General features: G+C 33.1%; 1 protein-coding gene across 3 annotated transcripts; it reads left to right on the top strand.

Annotated features, from left to right (window-relative positions):
- The first annotated feature begins 6142 nt into the window (after nucleotides 1–6142).
- Nucleotides 6143–10059, top strand: LOC104102993 (G-type lectin S-receptor-like serine/threonine-protein kinase At4g27290). 3 transcript variants are annotated; one of them, XM_009610855.4, is made up of 7 exons: nucleotides 6143–7507; nucleotides 7778–7900; nucleotides 7991–8166; nucleotides 8254–8464; nucleotides 8554–8791; nucleotides 9185–9335; nucleotides 9449–10059. In XM_009610855.4, the coding sequence occupies exons 1-7, from the start codon at nucleotides 6166–6168 to the stop codon at nucleotides 9758–9760; spliced, it is 2553 nt and encodes an 850-aa protein (XP_009609150.2). In that variant the 5' UTR covers nucleotides 6143–6165; the 3' UTR covers nucleotides 9761–10059. The 3 variants fall into 3 exon arrangements, with proteins under 3 accessions (XP_009609150.2, XP_070052240.1, XP_009609149.2); XM_070196139.1 differs by having other exon boundaries at nucleotides 7775–7900; nucleotides 8578–8791; XM_009610854.4 differs by having other exon boundaries at nucleotides 6144–7507; nucleotides 7775–7900.
- The last annotated feature ends 2101 nt before the right edge of the window (nucleotides 10060–12160 follow it).

Below are 12160 nucleotides of genomic sequence, written 5' to 3'. Positions count from 1 at the left end.
AATTGTTGTCTCATATTTCGTTGAGTTATTGGTGACATAACATAATGAAATAAAAAGGAAGTTGTTATCATGCATTACTTTATTTGATTCGCAATAAATTTCTCTTGAACATGTTATTGATAACTGACATTGGTTGTGATATACAATGTGGCGCGAGATCTTTTCCGTGTAGTTGTTATATATGTTGTGGCACGAGATCTTTTCCGTGTAGTTGTGATATACATTGTGGCACGAGGTCTTTGCCATGTGATTGTGATATACATTGTGGAACAAGGTCTTTGTCGTGCGATGTAATATACATTGTGGCAAGAGGTCTTTACCGTGTAGTCATGATATACATTGTGGCACGAGGTCTTTGCCCTGCGATTGTAGTAGATGTTGTGGCATGAGGTCTTTGCCATACGGTTGTGATATATATATATATATATATATATATATATATATATATATATATATATATATATATATATATATATTGTGGCACGAGGTCTTTGCCGTGCGAGTGTGATTGATAAATTGATGAGATTACAGTTATTGCTTTTTGTTATTATTCCTTTTTATTACAGTTATTGCTTTCTGTTATTATTCATCTAACTACAACTATTGCGTTCCGTTATTATTCCTTTTTGTTGTTTCTTAATATTTTGCACAGGTTATTATTTAGTAAGTGTTTTGACTTGTACCTCGTCATTACTCCACCGAGATTAGTCCTGATACTTACTAGGTATCGACAGTGGTGTACTTGTACTATAATTTTATATATTTTTGTGTAGATCTAGGTTTTGGAGTTAGTAGATCCTAGCAATGAGAGCTTCTTTGTTCGCGAGGATTCAAGGTTGAGCTTCTTTGATCGTCGCAGCCCCTCGGAGTCATTTCCTTACAATTAAACTGTTATTTTTTTATCCAAACAGTACTGTATTTTGATATCGTCTATGATCATAATTAGTTTTAAATTGATAATTGCATTCAAGTGTGTGTGTGTGTGTATATATATATATATATATATATATATATATATATATATATATATATATATATATATACACACACACACACACACACACACACACACACACACATACATACACGAAGAGAGGGGGTGCAAACAGTGATAGCAAACTAAGAGGGGGACATATATAAAAGTTAATAACTTTATGTTGTAAAATCCTACTCGGTACTCTCTCTCTCTTAATCTATAAACTTGTGTGTTAATATTTTAAAAATTATGAATTGATATTACCACCTTTTGTTTTTAAATATTACATCACTATGTTCATCTCTTTTTTTCAATTGTTTAAAGATCTGAATCTTTTCTTAACATTTTTTTCTTTAACCTCACCCTGGCCTCAGTTAACACGTTTTACCCGTTTATACCTTTGTGGTGATTTTTGGGCTTATCTTAACTGGTTTCTCCTAAGAATTTAAAGGTTAATACATCAAATTTGCTAAGAGATTGGAAAGATAATCATATACTTAGAGTGAATATTGTTTTTTCATTTTTTTACAAACTAACAGCTAGGGAATTAAATACATAAGATATGGACATAAAAACTTAAATAAATCAGGGTAATAAACAGTAACATAATTTATAGATAAAAACAGTAATTTACATGTTTACAGGAGAAAGATTTCCCTTTCGGTGAACCCGAAAGAGTGTTGTGGACTTGGAATTAAAAACTTGCACACTGGAACATACAAATTTATTTACTTTACAGACTCAAAATAGGAACTACTATAACATACATAAGGAAATATTTTACAGCAAGTGGGTTGTGGATGAAGGATGGTTGATGAAGGAAATAGCGAAAGAGAGTGTTTTTTTTCTGATTGCTCTTCAAGTTGTGTTCTTATTCTTCAATATTCTTCTTCTTACTTAGCCGAGCCTTTGAGCGGATTTAGAAACGGACTTCAAACATCTTCAGAAACCTTTCTTTTCTAGCTTTGTCGGGTACTTCATTGGGCCCAATCGTCACATGGCTTGAACAGAAATGATTCCTCTTTATTTGTCACTTTGTGATTATTTTTTTCACTCGCAGATTCCAAAGTTTGGTGTTAGTCTTTTTCAGTACTACTTTTATGTCTTTTCTTCTTTTTTCACATGTCTCGTATCTTTTGTTTGTTGCATTATTGTACCTTTGGTGTCTATCGTCTTGTTTTCAGATTATTTCTTACTTCAATGTATCAAGATTGTGTAGAGTTATTGAGTCTAAAATCATTCCTGAATTATCATTTGGGTACTGAGCGTCTTGATAATTTAGATAGTTATCAGGGTAGTTCTCATCTTCGGAATTATCATCTTCTCCGACTTGGTGTGGTTGCTGGTTAAAGAAAGAAATAACTTTATGTTGTAAAATTAATTTTTAAAAAAAATTCACTCTAAGTATAGGGTTATCTTTATAAGAAAACTCCTGGTAATTTATTGAATAATTTTTTACCTAAGTCTTGATCAAATACATTTTCACTAATAGTACAATAATAATTTTTTAAATAATAAATTTAATCTAGAAAATATACCTACAAAAAACGAAATAGAAAAACTAATTAGAACCATTACAGAAAAGCCAAAGGAATTTTCATAAATGTGTGGTCCTAAAATCTTCTAGCTCTGAAACCAAACGAAGAGGGAGTGCAAACAGTGATAGTGGGGGTGCAAACAGTGATAGCAAACTAAGAGGGGATATATATAAAAGTTAATAACTTTATATTATAAAATCCTAACAAAGAGGGGTGCAAACAGTGATAGAGAGGAGTGCAAACAGTGATAGCAAACTACGAGGGGATATATATAAAAGTAAGTAGATGATGTAGTGGAAGTAATGAAGAGTAATCAGAAGTGAAGCACTTTCTTTCACTATTTCCCTCATAACCATCCTCTATCCATAACCCTCTTGCTGTAAAATATTTCCTTATGTATGCTATAGAAGTTACTATCTTGAGTCTGTAAAATAAATAAATCTGTATATTTTAGTATGCAAGTTTTTAATTCCAAGTCCACAACACTCTTTCGGGTTCACCGAAAGGGAAATCTTTCTCTTATAAACATGTAAATTACTGTTTTTATCTATAAATTATGTTACTGTTTATTACCCTAATTTATTTAAGTTTTTATGTCCATATCTTATGTATTTAATTCCCTAGTTGTTAGTTTGTAAAAAATAAAAAAATAATATTCACTCTAAGTATATGATTATCTTTCCAATCTCTTAGCAAATTTGATGGATTAACCTTTAAATTCTTAGGAGAAACCAGTTAAGATAAGCCCAAAAATCACCACAAAGGTATAAACGGGTAAAACGTGTTAACTGAGGCCAGGGTGAGGTTAAAGAAAGAAATATTAAGAAAAGATCCAGATCTTTAAACAATTGAAAAGAAGAGATGAACATAGTGAAGTAATATTTAAAAACAAAAGGTGGTAATATTAGTTCATAATTTTTAAAATATTAACCCACAAGTTTATAGATTAAGAGAGAGAGAGAGTAACGAGTAGGATTTTACAACATAAAGTTATTAACTTTTATATATGTCCCCCTCTTAGTTTGCTATCACTGTTTGCACCCCCTCTCTTCGTGTATCTATATATATATATATATATATATATATATATATATATATATATATATATATATATATATATATATATATATTAAATTGGAACTCAAATTCAAACAACATTACCTCGAGTTTCAACATATAATAGAACTTTTAGGCAAAAAATAAATAAATCAATGATAAATTAAAACAATTTGTACAATATAAATTTTTTAAATTTTTTTTAAAAGTTAATGCTGGTATACTCAGGAAAGTTGACGCCCAATTCAAGCCTCATTAAGAACTACTATAAAGTATCAAACAAGAGCTATAATTAGCAAAGAAATGGGATATAGAGAATTCGAAGGGCAAACAAACTTATCAAAGAGGATATACATAATAAAATATCACCCACTTAGAGCTATTGTTGAAGATTGTATATATTTGCTGGAAATCAGCAATGACACTACTAATAGCCTATTTGGCCAAGCTTCTTTAAACTTAGAAGTATATTTTTTTCAAAAAAAGTATATTTTTTTAAGTTGAATTGTTTGGCTATGTTTTTTGAAGGGAAAAAGTGCTTTTGAGGAAAAACAGAAACAATTTCGGAGAAACAGAAAGAAATATCTTCTCTCTAAAAGCAATTTCTTGAAAAAGCATTTTTGAGCAAAATACACTTAGAAATATTTTTTAAAAGTTTGGCCAAGCACTAATTGTTGATCATAAGTGTTTTTCAAATTAATTAACCAAACACAAACTGCTTCTCAGAAAAATAAATTTTGAAAAATATTTAAACACTTTTAAGAAAAGACACTTTCTAATATAAGTTAATTTTACAAGCTTGGCCAAACAGGCTACAAATGTATTGGAGGGAGGCAAATAAATATGCATATTTTCTGACAAAGATGATCAAAGACTTGAATGAAAATTTACTATTCTAGGAAGATACATTCAAGAAAATGGAGTTTCTTTCTCCTAGTAGATTTGAGTTATGTATTTTATGGAAGATAAATGTAAAAAGGCTTTTTTGTCTTCCTAATGTACGAGGAAAAACACATGTCCACCTAAGCACGTTTCTTTGACTTCCATGCATGTTCTTATGTTCGAGTGAAGAGAAAAGTATTTCATGGACGAAGTGACTCAACCAAGCAAGAAAATTTTCAGATCTTGATTTATCATGTAACATTCTTTTTCAATGTAAATATTGACTCTCGTGCATATTGTGATATATATGTTCAAGGTGGAAGAAAAGTATTTCATGGACTAGGTGACTCATTCAAATGGGAAAATTTTTATTTTTTATTTTGACATGTATCATTACTTTGAGTACGCCACGTCTCGAGGATTGCACCTTCCCAGTCATATTTGAGTTTACACCTTTTAAAACACTGATTTTAGAGGGTATAAGAAGAGTTTAGTGTTAGTTGGGAGCTTATTACAGAAGCTTGGGATTATTAATACAAGAATTTTAGACAGGACAAATATTTATTTTGAAGGAAAAGGAACAAATATGTAGCAATCTTAAGCTAATTTCATTATATATATAAGAAGGTTCTGCATGATTTGATTTGGTTTTAGTTTTACTTCCTAAAATATTTGCGAATGCTCTATATATATTTTACGAATCGATCGGAAATTTACGATGTTAATTTCTATAATATCCAGAATATTCCAAAATATAGTCTTCTATGTAGCATTTCTGAACACCTCCAGTCCAGTTCAATACTCTCAAGTTCAGGGTCGGAGCTAGAGCTTCGGTAACGGGTTCGGCCGAGCCCAGTAGCTTTAGTGCAAATCTTTATATTTGTCTTAAGAAATTATTGAATAAGTATAAATTCTTACTTTAGAACTCAGTAACATAAAAATGTTAGAATCCTGAACACAATAACTTCAAATCCTGGCTCCGCCTCTACTAAAGTTCCAAATCTACCGCGCGCCCACCAGAGAAGGAAATAAATTAAAAAAATAATAAAAGTGGGAAAAAAATGGAGACATTTTTTTCTTTTCCACAAGTTAGGCTGAATTGCATATATGATCGTAACTTCTATTGTGAACCAAAGAAAAGGATTTTGGGAAAAAATATACTACTGTAATTTGTTCTCATTCAGCTTTTGTGTTTGTTTTTTCAGAAGTTACAGTGAGACCGTAAGTTGCAAAGTCATTTTCGATACAAAAGAGTTTTTTATTTTGTCTACTTCAGTTTCAAAAGGTCAATGGACACGATATTTTATTCTATACCTTCTTATATAGACTTATGTATCGTTAATGGAGTAATAAATTACAGAAAAAATATACTCCTACTATATTTGAGAAGACTTTTCTATTGTGAACATTAAAACCTTCTAGACCTAAAGTATTTAAAACCTTATTATCTTTAACGTGTCATTAAACTGAGAAGGTTAAAATTAAAAAGTCTTTAAATATAAGAATTTGTCTAAGTATATAGAACAGAGAACCAAATACATATAAGGGAGAAGAAAAAGTTCTTGATAGGCCAGGTGTCTCATTGAAGTAGGAAAAGTTTGGTTTTGTTGACTTGACATGTAAAATGTTTTGTTTTTACTGAAATATAACACTCTTTCAGTAACGACGGTAAAATGTTTTGTTTTTAAGCATTTCTTGGTGCAACGAACAACCATGGACATCAAAAATACAATTCTTCTCCTTTTCCTGCAACTTTTGCTATTCTCGTGCTTTTCTCTTGCAGCTAACACAAATAGCACGAACCAGAATTTTTCCCTAGGAGATAGGCTTGATGCAGAGAAATCCATAACTATTGGCGTAACCATGGTCTCTTCAGGTGGAATCTTTGAGATGGGCTTCTTTACGTTAGGTAATCGTTCCAACTATTATATTGGTATATGGTATAAACAAATAACTCCGCAAACCACAGTTTGGGTAGCAAATAGGGAGACTCCTGTTTCTTTTACCGAAATGGACACCGCACAGCTCAAAATTATACAAGGAAACTTGGTGCTTCTCAACGGGTCTGGACTCTCAGTTTGGTCGACAAATATTATAAATTACTCAAGCACGTCGACGAAATCTGAAGTGGCGATTCTTCGTGATGATGGGAATTTAGTTTTGAACAACGGGTCCAATTCATTGTGGCAAAGTTTTGATCATCCGAGCGACACTTTTTTGTTTGGTTCTAAACTTGGATACAATAAAAGAACTAAAACAAAGCAAGGTCTCACTTCTTGGAAGAACTCTGAAGATCCTAGTCCAGGGCTATTTTCCTTTGAGATGGAGACTATTGGTGAGCTCATTCTTAGGTGGAATAAAACTGTACAGTACTGGTCAACTGGACCTTGGAATGGACACACCTGGGCCAACGCGCCACTAAAATCAAATCCTACGTACAACTTCTCATACATAAACAACACGGATGAGGTCTATTTTACATATTTTATCTTTAATCCTTCAGTCTTAACAAGATTCATAATAGATGTCACGGGGGAAATTAAGACTCTTACATGGTTGAATAGTACCAAGCAGTGGAATATGTTTTTGACTTTACCAGAAAAACCATGTGATGTATACGGTTATTGTGGTGCATATGGTGCATGTAGTGACAGCTCAAGTAGTACACCCTTGTGTGGTTGTTTGCCTGGTTTCACTCCTAAGTCAATCAAAGATTGGAATTTAAACAAATTCTCTGGTGGTTGTGTAAGGAAAACAAGTCTAAAGTCATGTGGTAATTCTAGTGCTTCTACGTATACTTTGGAGGAGGACAAGTTCTGGATGCACCCTCATATGAGATTACCTGTTGATAATCACACTCAGAGTTTTGAGAGTGCATTAGAATGTGAATCCATTTGTTTAAAGAATTGCTCTTGTACTGCTTATGCTTATGATGACAACAAATGCTTAACTTGGGAAGGAGACCTCTTCAACTTGCAACAACTCTCTCAAGATGATATTAGTGGAATGACTATTTATGTCAAACTAGCTGCTTCTGAGTTTTCAGTTCCCAAAGGTATTCAGAAATTATTCAGCCTCTCCGGTTACAAGTATTACAACAATAACAACCCAGACCTTACCCATTCCCTGGGTAGAGAGGTTGTTTCCGATAGACTCTCGGCTCCCACCCTCCAAGAACTCCCCACCTTCCTCTTGGGGTGATTCGAACTCACAACCTCTTCGTTAGTTGGAAGTGGAGAGTGCTCACCACTAGAGCAACCCACTCTTGTCAAGTATTAGTTATTTAATAATTTTATTTTAGTTATTTATGCTTTTGCCACAGTAGTTGAAGACCAAACACACAAGTCAAGAAGGCTAAAAGTTGCTCTTCCTACTACAATTGCCACTAGTCTTTTACTGTGCAGCTTCATCTACCTATTTTGTAGAACAAGGAGAGCGAGAACAAAAGGTACATAAGTGCAAATTCTCTGTTCTTGATGAATTATACAGGGCTTACTTCAAAATTATATATTCTACCCTTTTCTTAATTTCTATCAAGAAAATCTGCGACCAAGCTGGTTGAATACTGAAGAGGGAGAAAACAACATAATAAATGAAGAGGATGAGAAAGGCATTGAAGTTCCATTCTTTAGTTTGGAAAGCATTTTAGCAGCGACGAATAACTTCTCAGATGAAAATAAGTTAGGACGCGGTGGTTTTGGTCCTGTTTATAAGGTTATCATTTTATTTTTTTTAATTAAACCTTTTATTTATGAGCTATGTATTTGTTAACCTAATATAATTGACTGAAAATGTTTTCAGGGAAAACTTGAAGGAGGAAGAGAAATCGCAGTTAAAAGGTTGTCAACTGAGTCGAGTCAAGGAATAAATGAATTCAAGAATGAAGTAGTATTGATTGCAAGACTTCAACATCGAAATCTTGTTAAACTTATGGGTTACTGCATTCAAGGAAATGAAAAGATCTTACTCTATGAATATATGCCAAACAAAAGTTTAGACACCTTCATTTTTGGTTAGTCTTCGCATGATTTCTTATTTCACAATATAAACTGCGATTCTTATAATTGCTTATTACCATTTTTTTAATGTTAAATGCACAAGATGAAAGACATCATGTGTTATTAGATTGGAAGAAGCGACTTGATATCATCTTTGGAATTGCTCGAGGGCTTCTTTATTTGCACCATGATTCAAGGTTGAGGATCATTCATAGAGATTTAAAAACAAGCAACATATTATTGGATAAAGAGTTGAATCCTAAGATTTCAGACTTTGGTTTAGCAAGGATCGTCCAAGGGAATGTTACAGAAGCAAATACAAACAAAGTTGTGGGAACGTAGTAAGGCTATCGATTCTGAAATCACTCTAATTTTACTACTTGAATAAATTTTTTTTTTGGCAAAGAGGGGAAACCCGAAGCCGCTATAATCTTTGCCACAGCGTCTGCCCTTCGGGTAAGCACTCTGTGGTGAGCACTTTGTGTGCACTGAGTAAACCTCTCCCTGTGTAATAGCCTGCAAACCACACAGGGGATGAAAACCGCACTAGGTAAGCCTTGTGCGATATGCTCACCCCAGAAGGCATTGAGCGGGAAATCGATCTCAGGTCATCCGTATGGATAACCGCCCTCCAAACGCAACTGGGCAACCCCGAAGGGTACTACTACTTGAATATTTAATCTATCACTTCTTAAAATTTTTGGTGATATTATTAATAACTTGTTGTTTTATAGTGGTTACATGTCTCCGGAGTATGCATTAAATGGATTATTCTCAATCAAGTCAGATGTTTTTAGTTTTGGAGTAGTTATGCTTGAAATAATATGTGGCAAGAGAAATACAGGATTTTATCACAGGGAGGAAGCCTTAAACCTATTAGGTTATGTAAGTGAAGATTTCTTAAACTCTAGGTTCTCTTCTCTCTTTTTTTTCCTTTGAATCTTTAGTTAATTGGTAATTATATTACCTCTTTTCCTAACTCTAAAGTTACATTTCAGGCATGGAGATTATGGAACGAAGAAAATGCTATGAGTTTAGTTGATGCATCATTACTTGAATCATGCAATGAGGAAGATGCATTAAAATGCATTAATATTGCGCTCTTGTGTGTCCAAGAAGATGCTGGCATTCGTCCAAGCATGCCAGATGTAACTATAATGCTTAGTAGTAAAAACACATCTCTTCCAAAACCTAATAAACCTGCTTTTACAGCAAGAACACGTGCTTGTAGCACATCAACTTCGCCGTCTAGTAAACTATACATCAACTCCAACAATGAGTTGACAGTTACCTTAGAGGATGGCCGATAGCCCGACATTCAAAATTGATTGGGTTTATCCTAAATATGAATTGGCAGAAACTAGAAAGTATACTCCATATTGTAACGGATAAATTTATCGCAACTTTCCCTAAACTAATCTAATAGGTTTCTTTGTTTGTCTCTTGTTTGCTCTTTCTTCTTTCTGAACATTATTTTGTTCTTTTAAGTAATTTTTTGATCTGACGATTTTGGTTTTTCATTTCATTGATGTATTTGTCCGTGTACTTTTGGTTCTACCATGATGTAAAGGAAGATTCTATATGCAATCAGACTTATATGTAACAATAACCCTCGATAATGCTAGCATGTTATTATGACTGCAAACTTTAATTTGGAACTAATTTTTATGGTATATTTTATCTATTTGTAACAACCTTTTATTTATAATAGCAACATTGATTATTCTAACAATATATTCTTTTTAAAATTTCCTTTCTATAACATGCAAATACTTTTTATTCGTTATTCTATTATAACCAAAAGAGTCATTTATTAATTATATTTTATTAGAGACATAACTTTAATAAATTTTGTGAGTTTCTAAGAGGAATTTGGAACGACAAAAACTCTTGTTAATTTAGAAGGGGAGAAATTAAAAGATGAAGTTAAAACTTTGTGTATCCTACCATTTTCCACACATTCCACCTTATTAATATTGTATTAGTTTTTTTAAATATAATTTTAATTGATGAAATATGAGTTTCATTTGAGATTTTAAAATTAAATAATTTATTGTCTTTTACACCTTAAACAAATTGGAAAAATAAATCTTGGGTATTTGATGTTCGCCAGACAATGCATATATTTAAGTTATTTAACCATTGTTGCCTCACGTTTTAGTTTTTTTAATTATTTTTTGAGTTTTAATTATATTACTTTATACTTAATATTATATTTTAATTGTATAGAAAAAAAAAACGATGTGAAGATGAATAGATTTGGAGCAAAATTAAATAATATGCTGAAGAAAAATAAAGGAAATAAACCAATGAAATAATGAGAAGAGGAGAGGGGGACACCTTTTGGTGTTTGTCCCCCCCCCCCCCCCCCCCAAGTGGAAGACATAAAAAACAAGGGAAGTACAATTCCAAGCAAAGAATTAAAGAAGGCAAAAAAAAAAAAAAAAAACAACAAGTCTAGCAGCAAAGAAAGAATTGGAGGCGATTCAATTAAGACTAACCTAGTAACCCTAGCTCTGGTGATTGGCGAAAAGAGACAAACTGTGCTCGTAGATATCGCACCATTAATGGTTGCTCCGGCCACTGGCCAGCCTCCTCTTGAAGCTGGTCAGTCGTCCCTACCATCCCCACAGCCCCGCCAAACATCTACGAGCCCAAAAATAATTCAAAACTATGCGCAATTAGTAAAACTTAAAACATTAAATGATGCCATGCAGTTGTCGACTCATGTAGCCTTAAAACCAACCAAGTATCTTCATAGAGAGCCCATTGTACGTTGGAAGAAGAATGAAGTAAAGCAATCCATTGCCCAACAAGGATTACAACTAGCTGTTCTTGGCAAGTTTTCTTATGATAAACTAGTTATTCAAGAATTACGCAAGGCAATACCAATTCAATGTGAACTGAAGGGTCCTTGTTTTATTGGATTGATCGAGGATAGTCATGTTCTTATTAAGCTTTCATTAATGGAGGATTACATTCACTTATTGTCAAAGCCAGCCTTTTATTTAAAAGTTCAAGGAGATATGTGGAAGATAAGATGCACCAAGTGAAATCCATGGTGAAAACCTGAAGAAGAAACTCATGTAGCCATAGCATGGATATCTTTTCAAGACTTGCCACCCAACTTCTTTGGTAAGGATTTCATATTTTCTTTGGCTAGGGAAGTTGGAACACCTTTACATGTTGATTTGGCTACACAAAATGGCACACGACCTAGTTGTGCTAAGGTTAAGATGGAGGTAAATTTATTATCAAATTTTCCACAAAGAATCAAAATTATAGAGTAGGAGGATGAGACTGGACCTGAAGAATCAACACTACAAGAAAATAGATCATTAGCGAAGGGGAAAATGGTCCCTAAAAGTGTAATTCTGGTCCCAAAACGTAAATAGCGACCAACAAAACTTGGCCACTCGTCGTTAAAGGCTCCGCGGCTAAAGGCCAATAGCGACGAGCTTTAGCTACTGGTCCTTAAAATGTTTTAGCGACTGGAAATTATTTTGTCCCTAAAACACTTTTAGAGACTAGATTTCTGGTCCTAAATCATAGATCAATAGGTCCCTACAACATGTTTAGCAACCAGTATCCACTGGTCCTAAAAGGTATTTCTACATAACAGTATCTGGTTCTTAAAGAATCATTTCCTGTCATTTCTATTTGAAATTATACACTTATCAATATAGATAATCACATGAACATAAATGAAA

The sequence above is a fragment of the Nicotiana tomentosiformis genome, chromosome 2, assembly GCF_000390325.3.
Source record: "Nicotiana tomentosiformis chromosome 2, ASM39032v3, whole genome shotgun sequence".
Lineage (NCBI taxonomy): Eukaryota > Viridiplantae > Streptophyta > Magnoliopsida > Solanales > Solanaceae > Nicotiana > Nicotiana tomentosiformis.
Note: the sequence above shows the minus strand (reverse complement) of the source record. Positions and strands in the feature narration are given on the sequence as shown.